The sequence below is a fragment of the Ursus americanus genome, chromosome 16 (assembly GCF_024610735.1).
Source record: "Ursus americanus isolate L20-20 chromosome 16, mUrsAme1.1.p, whole genome shotgun sequence".
Taxonomy (NCBI): domain Eukaryota; kingdom Metazoa; phylum Chordata; class Mammalia; order Carnivora; family Ursidae; genus Ursus; species Ursus americanus.
In genome coordinates, this window is record NC_142142.1 from 58866434 (window position 1) to 58888295 (window position 21862).

Consider the following 21862-nt stretch of genomic DNA (forward strand, 5'->3'; position numbering starts at 1 on the left):
GAGTTACCATAGATGTCTACATTTTAAAAATAAAATTTGAGACACGATGGTTTAATCAAAGTTAAACAGGCTTCCCTGCTGCAAGACTTCTGAGAGCCTTTGATATCAATTTCTAAGAGAGTGGAATATACATGGAATATAGGAATTCCCAAATTTACCTGGTCACAGAACTCATTTTTAAAAAGAATCACAAGGGATAACTGTTCTGCAGGACACACTGTGAGAAGCACTGTACCCGGAGGATCCTGTTCTCTCTATAGCTGGGCTTTATAATCACTTGCTCTAACTGTAACACCCCAAAGATCAGACAACAAGAAATAAAAGGCAAAATCTGGTTTAAAGCCTTGAAGTTTCCTATTCCTACAGCCAACATTGCTATTTCTTTATCTTGTTTTATCATCATATTGCTCTAAGCGCTTTCCACAGGAAGTTCAAAATTTATATTCTTCTATTTGATGCTCTCCATACTCTAGCACCTTCTAATATTTATCCTTATTTATGCTGTGCTATATGATACTCTTGCTTCCTTTCCTGCTAAACTTTGTCCACGTGATAATTAAATTTTGGAAGTGTGTGGGGGGGGGCACCTGGGTGGCTCAGTCGGTTAAGCATCTGCCTTCAGCTCAGCTCATGATCCCGGAGTTCTGAGATTGAGTCCCACGTCGGGCTCCCTGCTCACCGGGGAGTCGGCTTCTCCCTCTGCCTCTGCTCCTCCCCCCACTCGTGCTCGTGCTCTCTCTCTCAAATAAATAAATAAATAAATAAATAAATAAATAAATAAATAAAATCTTTAAAAAAAAATTGAAAGTGGTGTTTGTTAGTTTCCCTGCAAAGTCCACAATGCCAGATCCACCTTTCCTTCTTCATGGGCACATGGTAGCCCAGCCTAACTGTGGTCTTGTAACTAATTTCTTCTCAGCGAACTTATTGCTGAAGTAATCTGCACCACAGTGGTTTCACTTGCTTGAAAGGAGCATTGCTGGGACGCCTGGGTGGCCCAGTCAGTGGAGCGAGCAACTCTTGATCTTGGGGTTGTGAATTCAAACCCCATATTAGGCATGGAGACTACTTAAAAAAAAAAAAAGGAACACTGCTTGATTTAGAGCTTTTCTTCTTCCTTCCCCTATGCAGGAACAGTGTTCACAAAGATGATGATAGTATCTTAGGGTTGGCAGAAAATTAAAAAGGAAGGTACTTGAATGATGGCTCAGAGCAGAGTCCCTCCACCAACACGGACCAATTACCTTGAGACTATCACACAGAGAAATAAATTTTCAACTTTAACGAAGGGACTGTAATTCTGACTCTCTTTAAGACAGTAATTTGACATCCTCATTAACACAGAGTGTTAATAAAAACATTACAGTTTAAGGTATGCTCACATATACATTATTTTTGTAAACGTTTTTCACTTTGATTTTGTTCCTTCTTACTTTTTGCAGGTAATTATTGTCTTCTAGCATGTGTTAATCTGAACATCAAAAATTAATGCTTTATGCATCAATTATATCTCAAGCTGGGGGGGGAGGGAGAAAACTTAAAAAACTAAGGCTAAGTATGGTCATAATTATCAGCTAATTATTTTGTTCTGTTTTCTTAATGCTTTCAAGCTACATCCTGAGTTATCTAAAGTAGATTCCTTTTTGTTAATTTATATCCAATCAATAATAAACCTTGAAATATAAAATTTCCCATGAATTCCTAATGATATGATATGGTTAATATCTTCATGAACTACAGTACATTTCTATGAAATAACATGTGTAAGGATATCTACTACTCAAAATGTATCTATTTTCTTAGATAAAGATACAGAATGATTTAACAATGATTGTTTCAAATGCAATTTTATGGGGAAACATTCTGCTAAACAGAAGAGCAAGTATTTGGAGGTAGCTACTGAAATATGTATGTATTTATGAATATATCTTTGGTAAAGAGCCAGACAAAATAAAGCATGACTCATTGTCAGTAAACATTCCCTAAATGTCCTTGTATTATTATGGGAGAGGTACTGTCTGGTTTTAATAATGTATATACAACGAATTACTATTTACATGTGCTTAAAGGCATTAAAAAACAATGATCTATTCAGCAGAAAGGACTTTAAAATCTAACAAATTAATTATCCTTAACTTTCTTGTCAGTAAGTTGAGGGGCTACTTGTTAGGAAATAATTAGATACAATAAGATTTTACTACTTATGTTTCTTGTAGTTGCAACTCACTAGTTTTTAGAAGTTCAAGGCATAAAGAATATGTTTTTATTATATTCATTTCAGAGGGTAGAGCAAAAGGTATTAATAAATGCTTTTTTTTTTTTTGGACCACAAAATATCTAAAGTTTCATCTCTGATTGAGATGACAAGGGAAGGAATTTGCAATCAATCTTACAATGGTAAAACTGGAAGGAATCTTAAGAGATCATAATGACCCTATTTTACAGATGAGGAATCATACTTTGAAACCCTGTTTTAACTAAAAGAGGCTTCTTGAAAAGAAAAAAACAAATTCTTCATGGAATTCTAAGCCTGTACAATTCAAAGCGTTAACAGGAAGTTTTAACATCTCTCTGAAGGGCTGGCCTTATCATCTTTCCACTTCATACACGGGAGAAAACTAAGGTATGAGCAAGCTAAGCAGTTCCTTTATCATCTGTCTGAATCCGCGTGTAGCTGGGAATGGAAGCCAGAACTTTCAAAGTTGGAGCATCCTTACTCACAGGGGGAGGCTGGCTTATTGGGAAGGGATGCTGGCTGGGGCTGGTGAGGGGAAGCCATGTTTGGGAAGTCCCCTCACGGACTACTGCATTTCTCAAGCGAATACTTGAAGATTGCAAAATGCTTGCTTAAGTGAGTTTCAGGTGACAATGCAATCTTAAAACAACAACAACCACCCAAAACATTACAGTGTATCAGATTTCCTAACTTCCTCTAAAAAAAGTGTCCTCAAATCCTGGAACTTTAAAATATGCTTTATTACGCTGTTCGGTCTTAAACACCCATGGAAATGCGTACAAATTACTTAGTTTGTATTTGCGTAACGTGAGTTGTCTTTGCAAAATCCTTCCTTCAGGGTCTCAGGGAACATTTAGAAAGAGACTCTTCATTGGGATCCCTCCTTCTCTATTCAGAACGCATTTTCTGATATATTAGCACCCTGGAACGTTAAGCACCCATTACAAATACCATAAAGGAAAAGTTCGTGACAAAATCTCAGTGTCTCTCTCTCTCTTCTCCACCAAACCACCAAGGATGACAAACTTCTAAAGACAACTCAGCCCTTACTAAGCAAAACAAGGAGCCTCCACGCTGTGCCTGTGTCCCCGATGTCCTGATGATCCATCCAGCTGCTACCTGAGACACATTCCCACGGGTCACATGGCCCAGCATTTCTGATGACCACATTCGTTGCTGTGAGGTGTTCCAACCATTACAGCATCCCCCTCCCTCTCTGAACGGTGCCCAATGAGCTCATGCAGCAGGCTGGGCTGGAGCAGCGCTCGCCGTCAAGCCGGAGGGATCAATCACCAACGTGGGAACCCCACTTTGCAGTTCTCCCGGGCGGCACGGAGCGGGGTGCAGAAGGGGCGCTCGGAGGAGGGTGGCCGGGTCAGGGTGTGCGCAGCAAGGGGCGCCGAGTTTGGGGAGCAGGCAGCAGGGGGAGGGGTACCGAAGAGATGGGGATCCCAGCACCCGCAGGGGCAGAGAGCGCGGGGCCAGAGAGGGTCCGCGAGGGGGGGGGGGCCGGTTCAGGCGGGAAAGGAAAGGCGCAGGAAATGGGCGCCAAAGAAAGAAGTGAGAAATTGCGGAGGAGGAAGTCGTCCCTGGAAGAGGAGGGGCAAAGGGGAAGCGAGGATGGAGTGTTTGCACTTTCGAGAGGGAAGGGCCGGAGCCTCCTCCAAGCCGGGCGGGGGCGGCCGACCGCGGGGGAAGCGGCGGTCCCCGGGGTGCCCCGGGGTCCCGGCGGCCCTACCTGAAGCGCTCCTGCCCCGCCGTGTCCCACAGCTGCAGCTTGATCCGCTTGCCCGGCTCGATCTCCAGCAGGCGGGAGAAGAAGTCCACGCCGACCGTGGGGTCGCAGGCGGGGGAGCGCAGCCCGGGGAAGCGGCCCTGGGTGAAGCGGTGCAGGAGGCACGACTTGCCCACCGTGGAGTCCCCGATTACGATGAGGCGGAACTGGTAGATCCAAATGGTCTCCATCGCTCACGTGCCCTCGCGGCTCGGGGGCCGCCCCACCCGTCCTGCCGCCGCGGGGCAAGTTTGGCGGCGGGAACTGTCCCTTCAGCACCGCCCGGGCGTCCGCCCGCCGGCTTCCAGCATATTCCTGCGACTGCGGCCGCCGCCTGGTCCCCGCCCTCTCTGGAGGGAGGGGCGGGACCCGGCCAGGCCGGGGGCGGGGCCTCGGGCCAGTGGGCGGGGCGGGGGCCGCAGCTCGGGTGGGGGTGGAGGGACCGCCCGGGCTGGCTGCGCCCGACTCCCGCCCCCGCCCTCGGTAAATCTCTCTCCCCCAACGCTCACTGGGCGCCGCCGGGTAGGTGGGTGTGGCGAGGTGACGTGACGGCTGCGGCAGCCAATGAAAATGAAGCAAGGGCTCCACCCCTAGGGTCAGCCAATGAAAAGTGAGAATCGTTTTCTTGAGGGCGAGAGGGCGGGCTTGTCGGAGTAGGGGTGGGCTTCTGCAAGTCAAGGAGGCCGGCACAGGGGTCAGTGGTGTTGAGACTGCCTCTGCGGACAGTAGCGGCCCTGGGAGCTCTGCCCCTTCCCGACTGCTGCAGGTTCCAGCTCACGACGTCCTGCTATCTGGCCTTGCTCCGCGCCGCATCCGACGCGCTCAAGGTGAAGGAGCGAAGAACAGAATCGAGATAAATTTGCAGAGCCAGTTCTGGATGCTTCTAGCAAGCGCTTTGGCCATTGCTCCTGCCACCGAGTATCCTCCTCGTTGCTTTCAGTGCCACAGAAGAGGGAGAAGAATGCCTGGGATCACGCCATCCTCTGGGGGCCTTCCAGCCCGGAGGAGAGGAGGGGGGGAAAAAGTGCTATGTTGAGATGCTCACGAAAGCTCCTATTCTTCTGGGTCTGCGTTCTGTAAATCGGAAAACATCCTAAAGGGGTCTCCACCTCGCCAAGTCAGGTCCGGGGAGCCAAATATAAATAAAGCACACCTGGATTCTGATGCGGTCTTACTGCTGCTTTTTTTTTTTTTTTTAAGATTTTATTTATTTATTTGACAGAGAGACAGCCAGCGAGAGAGGGAACACAAGCAGGGGGAGTGGGAGAGGAAGAAGCAGGCTCCCAGCGGAGGAGCCTGATGTGGGACTCGATCCCCGTACGCCGGGATCACGCCCTGAGCCAAAAAGCCAGACGCTTAAGGACTGTGCTACCCAGGCGCCCCCCCCCATCTTACTGCTTCTTAATGCCTGTCTTAAAATTGGGGAGTCGTGAATTCAAGGTCTAGCTTTTAAAACTTCCAACAGTTTTAAGGTGTTTTTTTTTTCCAAAATAAGAGTTTTTGACAATCCCACTTTTTTCATCCCCGCATCCAAACCTATTGTTATTCATCCTTAACTTCCTTTCTTGTTTTGGAGACAAAGTTATCGCTTTCAATATCGCATTTAATTCCCTGTCACACAAAGGATTTTGCACTTTTTTCCAATAGTTGATCTTTTTGTCATGCTGTTTATAGCTGTGATCTCCTCTCCAATCGTTTGGGCTCAGCCTACAAACATGCTCACGTAGACACAATCCTAAAGCCAGACAAAGCCTCTCCACCTTATGGTTTTTCAGATTTTTGCTCCATTATTCTCCTTTTCAAACATGAGGAAAGAGCGGGCGCCTGGGTGGCTCAGTCTTTAAGCGTCTGCCTTCGACCCAGGGCGTGATCCCAGGGTCCTGGAATTGAGCCCTGCCTCGGGCTCCCTGCTCCGCTGGGAGCCTGCTTCTTCCTCTCCCACTCCCCCCTGCTTGTGTTCCCTCTCTCGCTGGCTGTCTCTCTGTCAAATAAATAAAATCTAAAAAAAAAAAAAAAAATGAGTAAAGAACCATCTGTAGTCGTTTCCCACCAACCCAATTAGTCTTCCACAGCCTTCTCCTTACCTAATGAAATCGCTTTAAAAAAAAATTATTTTTAAGTAATCTCTACATCCAACCTGAGGCTTGAACTCACAGCCTGGAGATCAAGAGTCCCTTGCTCCACTGACTGAGCCAGCCAGATGCCCCTCTGAAACTGCTTTTGAGAGGTTGTCAGGAACTTTATATCAAATCCCCCCTACCCCCCATCTATCTTTAGTTGTCATTCTTCTTCACCTCCCTGTGGCTTTTGTTGATTATAATCTTTTGTTAAAAGCTGATTGGGGGGACAACTGGGTGGCTCAGTCGATGAAGCGTCTGTCTTCAGCTCGGGTCATGATCCCAGGGTCTTGGGATGGAGTCCTGCATCGGGCTCCTTGCTCATCAGGAAGCCTGTTTCTCCTCCTGCCTGACACTCCCCCTGCTTGTGCTCTCTCTCTCTCTCTTTCTCTGACAAATAAATAAATAAAATCTAAAATTAAAAACAATAAAAATTAAAAAAAAAGCTGATTGGGTGACCCAGCTCCTACCCATAGTCCTCTTCTAGTCTTCTAGGTAAGGATGGCAAGGTGACAGAGTTCTGACCAATGAGACTTAAGTAGGGCTTTTGGTAAAGCTTTTGCTTTTCTGGTAAGGGTCCAGCTGCCATACTGCCCTTCACTCTTTCTCTTGTGCTTTTCCTTCCTGTCTGGAAGGTTTAACAACCATCTTGTGACTGTAGAGATGAGGGCTAAATGCTAAAGATGGTGGTAGGAGAGAGCGGAAGAGCTTGAGTTCTTCATGGAATCCTGGATCTGTTTGTTGTACCAGATCTGAACATCCTATTGTTTGAGACAAATAAGTTAATCCCTGTTTAAGCCCCTGATGGTGGGGTTTTCTGTAAGGATAACCTGGATACTTTAATTTCTTGGCTTTTACAAAAGCATTCTCTCCTAGTCTCCTGTATTTTTAAACCTTATTTACTGACATCCGTTTCCTAAATATTAATGTTCCTAAGAGACCCATTTTCCTCTCTTTGCCCTGTCCTCCTTTTTTCCTTTACTTTGAGCTGCTTCTGATGACGTCCTCAACTCCAGTGACTTCAGTTACTCCCTTACCCAAACCATGTGTCCTCCCCTCTGTCTTCCAACGACCTCTTCCCTTAGGTGTTGGATACACATTTCAGACTCAACACATCTGTGTTGGTTAGGATTCTCTGAAACAAACTCCAGTTAGGATGATATAAAAAGACAAATGCACTTATCATAAGGATACAGAGGTATTTTTACACGATCCACAGGCAGGAATGCAGATGGTGTTGTAAAGGGATTGGAACAAGGAAAGGGAAAACTGTAAGGAACACAGGCAGCGTAGGTCTCTGTCCCTCTCCTATTTACTTCCTTCTAACATCTGCTCACTTCTTACCTCTCTGCAAACCAGAGAGGTTTATTTCCTGCTTCATCCATATGGAAAACTATAGTTGCTGCAAGTTCATGTTTGATACCTAGACACATACAGAGACCAATTTCCATTTTTCTCCAGAGACAATCTAGTTTGGAACAGATGTTTATACCAAAGATATACAGCCAGTGAGACAGGAACATGTAGCAAGCCAATCCCTTTGGATGGAGTATATGGGGTATTAGCGGTTCTGGAGAAAGGATTAGTCAGTGGCTCCCCTTTGTGCCAAAAATATATTCTTTATAATGTCCAAAAGTGAAATCATATTTCTTTTTTTTAAAGATTTTATTTATTTATTGGACAGAGAGAGAGCACAAGCAGGGGGAACTACAGGCAGAGGGGGAGGGAGAAACAGACTCCCCACTGAGCAGGGAGCCCGATGTGGGACTCGATCCCAGGACCCTGGGATTACGACCTGAGTTGAAGGCAGACACTTAACCAACTGAGCCACCCAGGGGTCCCTGAAACCATATTTCTTGCTGTGTTTTCTTTTCCTATACTTTACAGATGGGTTGATGTCTTTAATGTCTATTCTAGCTTCCTAGACCAGTGAGAGCTTATGGTGCTGAATCTGGGGGCTAGGGGTCTGTGCTGTGGATAACAGAGGGATGGACTTGGTCTAAAGGCACCAGAATGTAAAGCTAAGGATAATCTAATATGTAGCATCCTGGACAAAACTAAAATGGAAAGGAAAGTAGCAGGTCAAGTGAAGCCTCTTACAGGGACTAGGTAGATAGAGCAGACCATAGCTACAAGCCAACTGAATGGAAACCAGGGAAACCAGTCCAAAGAGAGGTCTGAGTGGGAGGTCAGAAGCATAGTTAGATACCATTAGCCAGAGGAAGAGGCACGGGGCTTTCTGTAAGGTTCCTGGCCTCAGGAGAGCTCTAATAAGGATCTAAGGTCTAAGGTAGTTCAGACACTATGTTCGGTTGATTAAGACGGAATAACAGCTTCATCCATCTTGGACTCCTCTCTCCTTTGGCATTTTCAGCCAATCATTAAACCTGTTTACTTTTGCCTCGCAATATCTTTCAGCTTTATGACCTTTTCCGGACTTCCCACTGTCAATGTCTTTGTTCGGTCTCTTATCACTTCAGATGGTACTGCTCAATATCTCTGTGTTAGTTTCCCAGGGCTGTGCTAACAAAGGGCCACTAGCCGAATGGCTTAAAGGAACAGAAATTTATTGTATCCAAGGCTAGAAGTCCAGCGTGTTCCAGGCTTGATTCCTTCTTCAGGCTGTGAGGGAGAATCCATTCTAGGCCCCTTTCCCAGCTCCTGGTGGCTTCCTGGGCAATCTTTGGCTTTCCTTGGCATGTAGGTGTACCAGTCCAGTCTTCCACTGTGACATGGCATTTTTCCTGTGTCTCTTCACGAAGTCTTCCTTCTGTGCATGTCTGTGTCTGTGTCCAAATTTCCCCCTATGAGGACACCAGTCATATTGGACTAGGGCCCACCATAATGACCTCATTTTAGCTTGAGCATCTGTGAAGACTGTTTCCAAATAAGGCACGTTCTGAAGTACGAGAGGTTAGGACTTCTTTGTATCTTTCTTGAGGGATATGATTCAATCCATGACAGTCTCCCATTATTTCAACATTGCTTCTAGAATTATGATATTGAACACCCTTGATGACTCATTCACCCTAGGATAAGGTCTGAATACCTAATCGTGTAATACACGTCCAATCCTAATGTGGCCTCTTGATCTAGTCAGTGACCCCGCTATTCAGGCTGGACTTTTTCTCCACCCCCCTACCTCCTGTGCTATTGTGTCCTCTCCTTATATCCTTTTCAACCTTCATCTGGTCAGCAAATTTCTATTCATTTTTCAAGGCCCCGAACAAATATTATCTCCCCTTTGTAATCTTTCTAAACCACTTATATCCCCAAGGAGAATTGATTGTTCACTCATCTGTGTTCCTACAGCAGTTAAGCAAAGAGTACTCTGTACTTCTATGATATCTCCTACCTTCCATAACATATCTCATATTGAATTATGGCTCTTGGTTTGATTGTCTGGCTAGATTGTAAGTTCCTCAAGGCAGTTATTAATTCATTGTTATTTCCCCAGCACACACAACACTGGCACAACAGTGGTGCTCTGTAAATGCTCACTGAGTGGAAATGAACTGTTAACTATCATTCTCTACGACCCTGAACTTCTATATATGTGCAGTGCACATAACCCGATGAGCTTCCTGATGAACTGAAATTGAATAATTTTATGATCCCTAAGATCTGCCTTTGAATAATCCACGAACAATTACAATTTTAAGTATATTTGGATTATGCTGAGTACAAATAATATTTTATTTTATTTTATTTTTAAAGATTTTATTTATTTATTTGACAGAGAGACACAGCAAGAGAGGGAACACAAGCAGGGGGAGTGGGAGAGGAAGAAGCAGGCTTCCTGCCGAGCAGGGAGCCTGATGTGGGGTTTGATCCCAGGACCCTGGGATCATGACCTGAGCCGAAGGCAGACCCTTAACCGACTGAGCCACCCAGGTGCCCCACAAATAATATTTTAATTAGAAGAGTTTATAGAAGTTTTGGCTTAGAAAATAAGGCACATAGGGACACCTGGGTGGCTAGTCAGTGAAGCGTCTGCCTTCGACTCAGGTCATGGGTCCTGGGATCGAGCCCTGAGTCGGGATCCCTGCTCAGCAGGGAGTCTGCTTCTTCCTCTGCCCCTCCCCACTCATGCTCTCTCTCTCTCTCTCAGATAAATAAATAAAATCTTTAAAAAAAAGGTTATTGTTTCATGAGACTTTTCAGTAATATGTGTGAATGTGAGTGTGTGTGTATACCTACATGCATGTGTGCTAGGTCAAGATGTAAAATTTATTTCTTTTGAAACAAAGTAAAACATTTCAGGGGCACCTCAGTGGCTCAGTGGGTTAAGCATCAGATCCTGGATCTCAAGGTCATGAGTTCAAGCCCCGCAGTGGACTCCACACTTGCACTCCACAGAGCCTACATAAAAACAAACCAACCAACCAAAGTAAAACATTTCACAAAGATTTTATTTATTTGAGAGAGAGAGTGATCGAGAGAGAGAATGAGCACGAGTGGGGGAGGAACAGAAGGAGAGGAAGAAGCAGAGGCAGAGGGAGAAGCAGACTCCCAGCTGAGCAGGGACTCCAGGATCATGACCTGAGCTGAAGGCAGACGCCCAACTGACTGAGCCACCCATGCGCCCCTGTTTTGTTTCTTAAATCCCACATATGGGTGAAATCATATGGTATTTGTCTTTCGCTGACATATTTCACTCAGCATAAATCCTCTAGCTCTGTCCATGTTGTTGCAAATGGCAAGATTTCATTCTTTCTGATGGCTGAATAATATTCCATTGTATATGTATATACCACATCTTCTTTATCCATTCATCAGAAAATGGACCTTTGGACTCTCCATAGTTTGGCTACTGTTGATAATGCTGCTATAAACATCCGGGTCCCCGTGCCCCTTCGAAGTAGTATTTTTGTATCCTCTGGGTAAATACCCAGTAGTGCAATTGCTGGGTTGTAAGGTAGCTCTATTTTTAACTTTTTGAGGCACCTCCATACTGTTTTCCAGAGTGGCTGCACCAGCTTGTGTGTCCACCAACAGTGTTAGAGGGTTCCCCTTTCTCCACATCCTCGCCAACACCTGTTGTTTCCTGTGTTGTTAATTTTAGCTATTCTGACAGGTGTGAGACCATGTCTCATTGTGGTTCGGTTTGTATTTCCCTGGTGAGTGATGTCGACCATCTTTTCATGTGTCCGTTGGCCAAATGGATGTCTTCTTTGGACAAACATCTCATTCTTGATTCCACTCTTTGTCATTTCCCCCTAAGTATTCCATCAGCAAATTCCATAGCCTGTATATTCAAAATGTATCGATTCTAACCATTTCTCTCCACTTCCTCCTCTGCCACCATGATCTGAGTTGCCGTCACCTCTGGTCTGGATTACTGTAATAGTCTCTAGTTAGGTCTTGCCCTGCTAGTACTATTGCGAGCAGCTGCTAGGTGATCCTGCAAGATTTAAGTCAGATCTTGTCACTCCCATGCTCAGGACCTTCTAATGGCTTCTTACGTCACAGGGAAAGTCACATTCCTTGGTCTCTCATTACCTCTTGGGCCTCATCTTCCACCTTCCCTTCCGTATCTTCACAGTATCCTGGCTTCCCTGATGTTTCTCAAACATGAGAGGCAGGCTGCCACCTCAGCGCCTTTGTACGGGCTGTTCCCTCTGGAAGGGGTCTTTCCTTTTGTCTTTACAAGCCCTGCTCTCTCACCTCATTCAAGCTCCACTTGAATGTCTTCATAAGCTTTCCTTCCCTACTATATACAAAACTGTACCCCAACCCCCTTCTTGGCTTTATTTTTCTCCATAGCATTTATCATCACATAGCATGATATGCATTTCACTTATTTATTTTGTTTATTGTCTGCCGCCCGCAAGACAATGTAAGCTCCCTATGGGTAGGGATTTTTGTTTTGGACTGTTTAATTCACGGCTGTATCCCAGTGCCTAGCACAGTGCTTGAATTATAATAGACAGTCAATAAATATATGTTGGATAAATTTAAGGTTCCCATAAGTTTCCCACTAGAAGACAAAATCAGGGTAACTTATAAAGGATCTTTGTTTTCTTTTTCAAGATTGTGTTTTTAAGTAATCTCTACACCCAACATGGGGCTCAAACATACAACCCCAAGATCAAGAGTTGCCTGCTCTACTGACTGAGCCAGCCAGGCAGCCCTTGTAAGGGATCTTTAAATTGAAAAGATAGTGGCATTTGATTTCAGACATGAAGACTGAAGACTTTGGATGGGAATTAAAGAAAAATATTTCTGGGTATGGAGAACAGACACAGGGCGTTATCAGTTACAAGTTTGTATTTATAAATTGAGTGTTGCCTAATCTTCTCCTACCAAGGATTAGTTTTGATAATAAATTTGATGTCAAAGCTAGCTATTTTCCTAGTGGTTCTGCCAGGGAGTCATGACACAGATGACTGAGGGTCCGTGTGAAGTGATCAACATCCTCACTAAACTCAATCCCTGCTCCTCAAGATCAGGGGCTGATGACACTGGAACCAACGTTCTGATTTGAACTGGTTAGCTAGTTTCATTCAACGGTCTTATGAGACTGCTGGAGACAAATAGAGTTTTTCCAAGTTTATGCATAGGATCGGCTGAAATAATTGCATAAAATTAGAAGTCAGTTTGAAGTGTAAGTTCATGCCATTCTCAATACTCTAAAGAATTATGATCTTCACAATTCTTTTCTGAATAGGGGAGTTCATCCAAAGTGAATCAGAAGTCAATTTATGCTTCAAAAATATAATAATAATTTTCTAATGTGTGTAGGCATTATTTTTATTTTGTTATATTTGCCCCGCGAGGGGCACGGGAATGGTAGATTTCCACTATGTACTCCTGTGTACTTAAAAGATACGACTCTGCAGCCATTGCATCAGTGAAGGCTTTTGTCATTTTTCAGTTGGACCAATGTGCAATTCCACTCTCAGTCTCCAGTACAGTGAGGTCATATAAACATCCGGTACTTTAAATGACCTGAATAAACATGAGGAGGGAGATAAAAGGTCCTGAATGGGCAGAGTTTAAACCTGCAATGGCGAGGGGGGGGGGCGGAGTGGTGGGAATCCTAAATAACTACATTAGGTCATTAAGTGGAATGGAGACTGAAATCAAAGGAAGCTGAACTGTAGAAAGAGAAAGTTACAATTCATATGCATGCCTGAAGCTGTAGACTGAAGATATCTTGCTTGCTAAAAGAGGAAGGACTGATCAAAATGATAACCAATATGTAAGAGTGATTTATTTTTTTAAAAGATTTTATTTACTTATTTTTGAGAGAGAGAGAGAGAGAGAGAGAAAGAGAGAGAGAGCTCGTGCGAGCAAGAGGGGCATGCAGAGGAAGAAGCAGGCTTCCCACCAAGCAGGGAATCCCATGCGGACTCTATCCCAGGACCCTGAGATAATGACCTGAGCCTAAACCAAAAGACCCCAGCTCACCTGACTGTGCCACCCAGGTACCCCAGTTGGTTGTAGTCTTGTAACAGTGCCTATTTGTCTCCATTGCTTCAGAAGTCATTCAGGTTGACCAAATTCTGGTCAATTCTACCTTGTATATATCTTTCAAATCTTTCTACAGATTTGCTTTCCCCAATACTGTTGCCCAGATTTTGACCCTTCTCGTCTCTTATCAAAGTTGTTACAAGCTCAGTTCCTCTGGTTTTGTCTAACTCCAAAAGATCTTCAAGAATCTTTCTAACATACAGAATAATCTAATCATATTATTACACCTAGCTCGAACTATTCCAAATACCCCAGGTGTGTGTATATATATATATATATATATATATATATATATATATATATACACATACACATTGCTAAAAGAATAACATTTAACTTATGAAGACAGCATAAAAGATATGCTTTGGTACCATTGGATTTTCCTTCACCTTCTACTTTCTATTTGCTTACGTTATCATGCTATAGGGAGCTCCTGAAATGCCATGATCTGGCTCAACACCATATACTTTGCTTCCATTAGTATTAGCATTAGATTAGGCTATAAGTGATGGAAAACACCAAAATAACAAAACAACAATAGCTTAAATAAGATGGAAATGTATTGCTCCTTCATGTAAAAGATGTATGAAGTTGGGCTGTCTAGGACCAAGGGGGCAGCTTTACAAAGGTAGAGACCCAGGCAGTAACCATACTGTCCTTCTGCCGTGCTCCGCGTGTGGCTTTCACCTCCAAAACCATCATGGAAGCATCAGCATCATATTCACATTCTCGCCAGCTGGAAGAAGGAGGTGTGAAGTGCTTCTCCTCTCAGTGATTCTTAGTGAACCTCAGAACTTTAGTGAAAGCTATTTAAAAAGAGAATCTCTCTGGGGCAACTGGGTGGCTCAGTCAGTTAAGTGTCTGCCTTCAGCTTGGATCATGATCTCAGGGTCCTGGGACCGAGTCCCACATTGGGCTCCTTGCTCAGCGGTGAATCTGCTTCTCCCTCTGCCTCCGCCTGCTGCTCCCCCTGCTTGTGTGTTCTCTCTCGCTTGCTATCTCTCTCTCTCTGTGTCAAATAAATAAATAAAATCTTTTAAAAGAGAGAGAGAGAGAATCTCTTTCAGTTGGATTAGAGTTTTGAGGCTAGTGAATTCAGCCTTCTTGCCCTCATGAGGAAGTGCCTGCCTGAGGATGGAATCGATATAGAGGAAGCAGAGCTCTTAAACCCAGAAAAGAAACTGAGTTCTTTTGACATCATCTGATAGCTAGCATCAAGCTATAGCTAAAGCAAGATATACCCTTGTATTTTTGTTTTTATTTTTTTTAAAGATTTCTTTATTTGAGAGAGAGAGGGAGAAAGAGAAAGAGCATGCACGCACACGTACACATGAGCGGGAAGGAGCAGAAGGAGAGAGAGAGAAATCCTCAAGCAAACTCCCCACTGAGCGCCAAGCCTGAGGTGGGTCTAGATTCTAGGACCCTCAGATCATGACCTGAGCTGAAATCAAGAGTTGATGCTTAACTGACTGAGCCACCCAGGCACCCCTACCCTTGGATTTTTACATTACACGTGTGATCATGTATTTAGGCCATGGTACCTACGGTGGATAAGGAAGAAACTGAAGACAAGAACACTTGGAAGGATAGACTGAAATGGTGGTGGTGTCCATGGACAGCTGCTCTTAATGAGACGAAGAATGTGGCCACACCCTCCTTGGGTAAAGAAGGTGGATGTGCAGCAAAGAGGTTCAGATGTTAGATCTGTGAGTTTGGAAGTAAGTGTAACCATTTCTGGTGATGATATTCAGAACGTGAGCCTGGAAAGTAGGTACATCAGGTGGTGTAGATGAAGAATGTCCACAAAGAGGAGGAGGTCAAGAAAGTGAGAGGCCAGTGAGCTTGTTTCGTATCAGTGCCCTTTGGTGTAGGCCAATGACATCATATCTGAGTTTAATTTAGCAAGAACAGAATCATCAGGGGCTGACGTCCACTTCTCTTCTGGTTTGGTCCTTCCTAGGGATAGATCTTAGCATGAACGGGGGGAATAGCCCATTCAGGCAATCTTCCAGAAATATTATGTCTTACTTCATGTCATTCTCAATGCCAGGTACCTGTAGTGTAGTTCAAGGTAGATTCATAAATATTAATAGTGATCTGGGCTGGGGATAGGATTGACAGCCTCTTTTGAGGGCAGAAAAGTCTTAGAAGGGCATGGAGATAAGTCAAAGGAATATTCTTGAGTAGAGCCTACATTCTCCTCAGGCAGAGATGCAAGGGTCTTCAAGTCCCCAAAGGTCAACGTAACGAAGCATGATTTTAGGAGATTAACCTGGAAAAATTTTACATCAGATGAAACTACATGTCTATTTCAACCATTCAAAATGAAAATCCATGTCGGCAATTCAATGAGTTAACTTGTCTAAGTTTATACTTGAGGAGCAAGTTAAACATTGTTATCTGTCTTTCAAGGGTAAGAATTTATTGTTAGAGCAGTTGACTTTTTAGAAACATTTCTTGTCTGAAAATACAGAACAGAGCAGTTATGCAAAAAAATTTAAAAGTGATTCACGTTTAAGATGGTTAGTTGTTTAGTTCGTTTTGTTTGGTTTTACGGCTACAGACCTGTTATCTACTCATCCAAGAGCATTATCTTAAAGCACAAATTTAAAAAGAGAGGGGATGGAACATAGTTTGTCTTTACTCCAGTGGAAATTGCCATCTGATTTATCAAAAGATCATTTCTACCACTGAATGGTCAGAAATGAAGAAATATAAATGGCCAGTAAGCACTGAAAAAATGCCCCACCTCAGTAGTAATCAAAGAGATGCAAATTAAATCAATGATACCTCTCAAACTGGCAGTTTTGCTGAGAGTGACTAACTTGGTGATCGATCACTTTAGTTTTTCCTTACCTCACGTTTCCCATCACTGGAAATTAAATGACTCAAAGGTTAGGGTATAAATCATCACACTGAATTTCAAGATCATTAAAGAAAGCAGTTTTGTTGGAATTTCTGAACTGTGAATGTAAAAGCAAATTTTCCTCTAATTGGAGACCTAAGACATTTAGAAAGTTTTTCTCTACACAAATACTCAGAAACCAATATTGTTTAGGGAGAGCAAAGAGAAAGAATTGGCTCCCTTCCAATTCTAAACCTTCTCCCATGCCAGTCCTTTCTGACTGGAAGTCTACCAAAGAGTGTTCAGGACCTATTCACCTTATCAGAGCTAAATGCTTGGGCTCTTATTATTTTTTAAGAAATGATTTAGCTTTTACTACATTTTCTATCAAGCCACATTTCACTAGGAGTAGGCAGCCTGAAATGTAGTGGGCATTCTTCAGTAATGCATTCATGGAGTTGTTGCAAAAGAATGCCCATTTATTTTTATTAAAAACGTAGAGACGTTTTAAAGATTCTATTTTTGAGTAGTCTCTACACCCAACATGGTGCTCGAACTCACAACCCTGAGATCGAGCGTTGCACGCTCCACTGACTGAGCCAGCCGGGCACCCGGAGACCTAGCGTATTGTAAGAGTCATTGTTATGATCCTTCCTTATTTAAGTACACTGAACAGTATTTTCCTAAAATCCTAAAGGTCTCAAAAAGAAGAAGAAAAAAGATTTTTATTTTCCTAAACCACCATCTTACAGGTCTCTTCAAATGATGGGTGTCTGCTCAGTAGTTCTTTGAAGTCTTTCAGCCTTTCAGCCTGTCTTCCAAGGCTTTCAGGGAGAGTCCTTAGGGAATAAATATTGTGTGGCCAACAGCTACATGCACCCCAACCACATCCCACCATGCACACGTGTGCACCTCTCTTCCTCTTCTCACTGCCATTACCACTAGCATTTCATTCTTCTCTTCAAATGTACCTCCCCCCACCTCCACGCATTCACTCTTTAGAGCTGGAAGAGACCTTAAAAATCACCCAGTCCAGGGGCACCTGGGTGGCTCAGTCAGTTAAGCATCTGCCTTTGGCTCAGGTCATGATCTCAGGGTCCTGCGATTGAGCCCTGCATCGGGCTCTGCGCTCAGCGGGGAGTCTGCTTCTGCTTCTCCCTCTCCTTCTCCTCCTGCCTGTGCTCCCCCCCCAATAAATAAATAGAAGCTTTAAAACAAAACAAAAACAATATACAGTGGCAGTTTGACCTAAATCCCCTGTACAACAGAGAACATATTCCAAAGCTTCTTCAGAACAAGACACAAAAATTTCAAGAGACATGGCAAAACTGGTCATTCAACTCCTATCTCCCTGTCTGTGTAGACTGTGTAAGTCATGGGTTGCTGGTGATGAGAGGTGAGTTCTGGAGAGAGCTGGTAGGGTTCTGCGAGCTCCTCTTCCCCTCCCCAGGGATGCCTGCCCCTCTTCTCCTGTCCAGGGAAAGCCCCTCAACAGGACCACTCACAGAGTTCAACTTGTGCCGCCAGCAGTTTGGGAATGTGTTTTAAGGACACCTGAGCAATCTAAAGAGTGAGGGCCTTGCTGGCTTTCTGTTCTAGTGGAGGAGCGAAGGAGAGGCTGCCGATGTGTTGGGACTCACCTGCATTTCTCTATGTCGTTGGGGCAAAGGATGAATAAGTGTGTTCTATGGACCCGAAGCAGAGTGTGCATCTGAAAGAGGCAGCTTGGAAATGTCTTAATTCCATCCACGGGGACTCCCCGGGAGGTGTTTGGCTATTCCTTCCAGCAAAGCAGTGCCTACGTAAGGCACAGTTCAGTTCGCACAGGCGATAATTTAGGTAACATGCTGCTGGGAGATGTGGTCTATCAGTACCCCGACTTCTCATTGTAACAGCTCCCCACTCCTTCCAAAAAACCCAGGTCACATAATCTCAGATCTCTATCCTTGATGTCTGTTGCCTGCAATCCTTTTGGGTCCAGACAGACAACAGAAATCACCCCAGTTGCTTCTAAGTAGACAATTATTTAATGCGGGAAGGAATTCAGTGGTGAAAACAATTGTTATGAGGGCCAGGAGGGGGGCAGGCTCTCGATGGGGCCTCCAGGGATGATTCAGAGGACAAGACCAGCTACTAGACTGCTGCCCTATGGCCCTGATGGAGATGTGGGGGTGGGGGGGGTGGGGGGTGGTGGTGGTGGTGGTGGTGGTGGTGGTGCAGGAAGCCATGCTACAGCTATCACCTCCAGGAACAGCAATCGGGATGTGGCCACTGAAAGCATTGGCTCTGGAGCCATTTTACACTCACTACAGTCACAGCAGCAAAAAAAGGTGCCATGCACGCTGTATACTCATTCTCTACTTACTCAGTCCTGAGTTCAAGTCTCGATGCAGGCACGTGATTCATAAAACTGACGTCTTCAAGAGCATTGGGTGAATGTATTTTCAGCTTTCCGGCCTCTAAAAAAACCCAGAGAAGCACAGCAGGAGAAGGTCAGACAGGTTCGTGAGCCCAGTCACTGCATCCCCCACACCTTCTCTCTTTCTCGATAGACTCTTCGACTTGGCGGATCACACTCTCCAGCAGCTTCCCAAAAAAGGATGCAGAACAAGGAATGTTTTGAGAAATTTCATGTCTAAAATGTTTTTATTTTACCCTCATGTTTACTTCATAGTTTGCCGTACTGTTTTGTGGTTGGAAATCATTTTCCATCAGAATTCTGAAGACATTTTGGCATTGTCTCCTAGATTCCAATGCTCCGTTTGAGAAATCCTAAACATTTTCATTCCTAAACATTTGTGTGGAAACAACTGGGTTTTTTTCTCTCTGGAAGCTTTTCTTTCCTTATGTCTGGTTTTACAAAATGTTACCACGATGCAACTTTCTCTTTCGCTGTGGGTTCTTTCATTATGGGTACTCTAGCTTTTCAATAGGAGGATTTTTTCGTATTTGTTTTGATTTGAGAATTTCTTTTTCTTCACTTCTTCATTCTCTTCCTGAAATGCCTAAAACTTGGATGTAAGATCTTTTGGATATGTCTCCGATTTTCTTATTATCTCCCACTTTCCATCTCTTTGTATCTTGGTTTCCCTTCTTAGTAGATTTCCTGAACTTTATCTTTCAATCTTTCTGGTGAATTAATTTTTTTTATTTTTTAAGTAGGCTCCACCCTGGGCTTAAACTCACAACCCTGAGATCAAGACCTCAGCTGAGGGGTGCCTGGGTGGCTCAGTTGTTAAGCGTCTGCCTTCAGCTTAGGGCATGATCCCAGGGTCCTGGGATCATGCCCCACATTGGGCTCCCTGCTCTGCTGGGAGCCTGCTTCTTCCTCTCCCACTCCCCCTGCTTATGTTCCCTCTCTCACTGGCTGTCTCTCTCTCTGTCAAATAAATAAAATCTTTAAAAAATTAAAACAAAAAAGACCTTGGCTGAGATCAAGAGTCAGCTGCTTAACTGATTGAGCCACCCAGGAGCCCCTTTCCTGTTGAATTTAAAAATTTTGCTCCCATCCTTTAATTTCTGAGAAGTTTTTGTTGTTGTTGATGCCTTCTGATTATGTTCTCTTTACAGCATACTGTTTTTGTTTCACGGATACGTTATTGTATTTTCTCTCTGGTCATATTATTATCTTCAAAGTTTTATTTTATTTTTTAAAAAAAGAGTTACTTATTTTAGGAGAGAGAGAGCGAGAGCGAGTGAGCAGGGGGGAGGGACAGGAGAGGGAGAGAGAGAGTCCCAAGCAGATTCCCAGCTAAGCACAAGCCCCACATGGGGCTCCATGTCATGACCCTGAGATCTCGACCTGAGTTGAAACCAAAAGGCGGTCGCTTAACTGACTGAGCCATCCAGATGCCCACAAAGTTTTATTTTGGTCCTGGCATTGTCTGCTTCCTCCGACTTCATTTTATTTTATCTAGTGGTTTGTTTTGGCCTCTGAATTTTCACGCTAGGTTTCAGCTTCCTTAATTCTGCTAAGTGAATTACCAAGTGTTCAACTACTTTTATCTTCTAAAATTTTCTTCTTTTTGTCCTGGTGGGTTTAAGTCTTCCTTTTTTGTTAATCTTTTTTTTTTTAAGATTTTATTTATTTATTTGAGAGACAGTGAAATCGAGAGAGATCACAGAGTCAGAGGGCAAGGGAGAAGCAGACTCCCCACTGAGCAGGGAGCCCGATGCAGGGCTCGATTCCAGGACCCTGAGATCATGACCTGAGCCAAAGGCAGATGCTTAACTGACTGAGCCACCCAGGTGCCCCCCTTTTTTATCTGTTTACTATATCATTCCCTGAGGTTTTGGAAAGGAACAAGGATAAACATACATTTCAATACACTGTATTTTATTTATTTATTTTCCAATACACTATATTTTAAAATAACTTCCATTTGACGTGTGAGGAATGAAATCTAGGGAATGAGGTGCTCTGCCCAAGGTCCAAACACTAGCTTGTGGGAAAGACAAGCTAGTCCTTAGTTCTTCTGTTTCCAACGTTAAGGTTACTATCAATTTCTGCTTTACCATTCCCTCTCTCCTACCACTAGCACTTATAACTACCTGATGCTCTTCCTGCGTATCACTCATTCATTCATTCACTTCCCAAACCCACCTCCATGCTGTGTAAATGGCATAACTAGAACAGTGCCTGGCACCAAGTTAGTAGTCAATATTTAATTATTGAATAGATTAATGAAAAGGTATGTGACCTAGACCTCCGATTTCCCACCACTTAGGATTATGCTTTGAGGGAAGACAAGCTCTTCTCCAGGTGATGGCTGATGAGAGGATTTCAGACATTTTGACTTGGGGGTTGGGAAGATAATATCTAACCTTCTTTGTTAAAAGGCAGAAAACAGGGTGACTGGAATCATGAAATTTGAAGACAGAGGTAGGTCTCAGTCTTGGGTTTAAATCCCAGCTACCTCATAATTTGCATAGCCTCTTCCTCCTTTTCAAAAGGTAAGAAAATTTGAGTGTTAAAGCCCCAGATCAGTGTATTTTTTCAATTTCTTCTCTCTCTCCCCTCATAATTGTTCTCCCCTTTTGAAGTTCTGTGGTGTCTGCTTTTGAAGAAAGGAGGCATTTCTTTCTCTGTCTACATGGGTTAAATGCTAACCATATTTTGTAGAACTTGTATGAGTCCTCTCCCCGACAGGCTAAAAAATCATTCTTTATTGTCTTGGTATTTTTTCTGTAAATCTTCAGAGTATGCTCACTATAGTGCTTAACAATGCTTTGGCTTTTTATTAATAGTAGACATAAATTCTAACCTTTAGTGCTTTTGGCCGAAGACTACAAGAAGATAGTATAGCAAGTAATTACATTTTACTTCCAGCCCTTGTTTCTAATTGGTCCATTACTTCTTGGTAACTTAATAAAGCTAAGAATAAAATCCTTTCAGATTACTGAATAACTCTTTT

At 43.7% G+C, this 21862-nt stretch overlaps 1 protein-coding gene across 2 annotated transcripts in view; it reads right to left on the minus strand.

Moving 5' to 3' along the window:
• Positions 1 to 21862, minus strand: part of RAB39A (RAB39A, member RAS oncogene family) — a 66406-nt gene that overhangs the window by 24579 nt on the left and 19965 nt on the right. For both annotated transcript variants that reach the window (XM_045797704.2, XM_087868473.1), the window contains 2 exons: positions 18814 to 18907; positions 3975 to 5001 (listed from right to left, as the gene is read on the minus strand). In XM_045797704.2, coding sequence (XP_045653660.1) covers positions 3975 to 4201 — 227 coding nt within the window. In that variant the 5' untranslated portion in view covers positions 4202 to 5001; positions 18814 to 18907. The remainder of the gene's footprint in view (positions 1 to 3974; positions 5002 to 18813; positions 18908 to 21862) is intronic.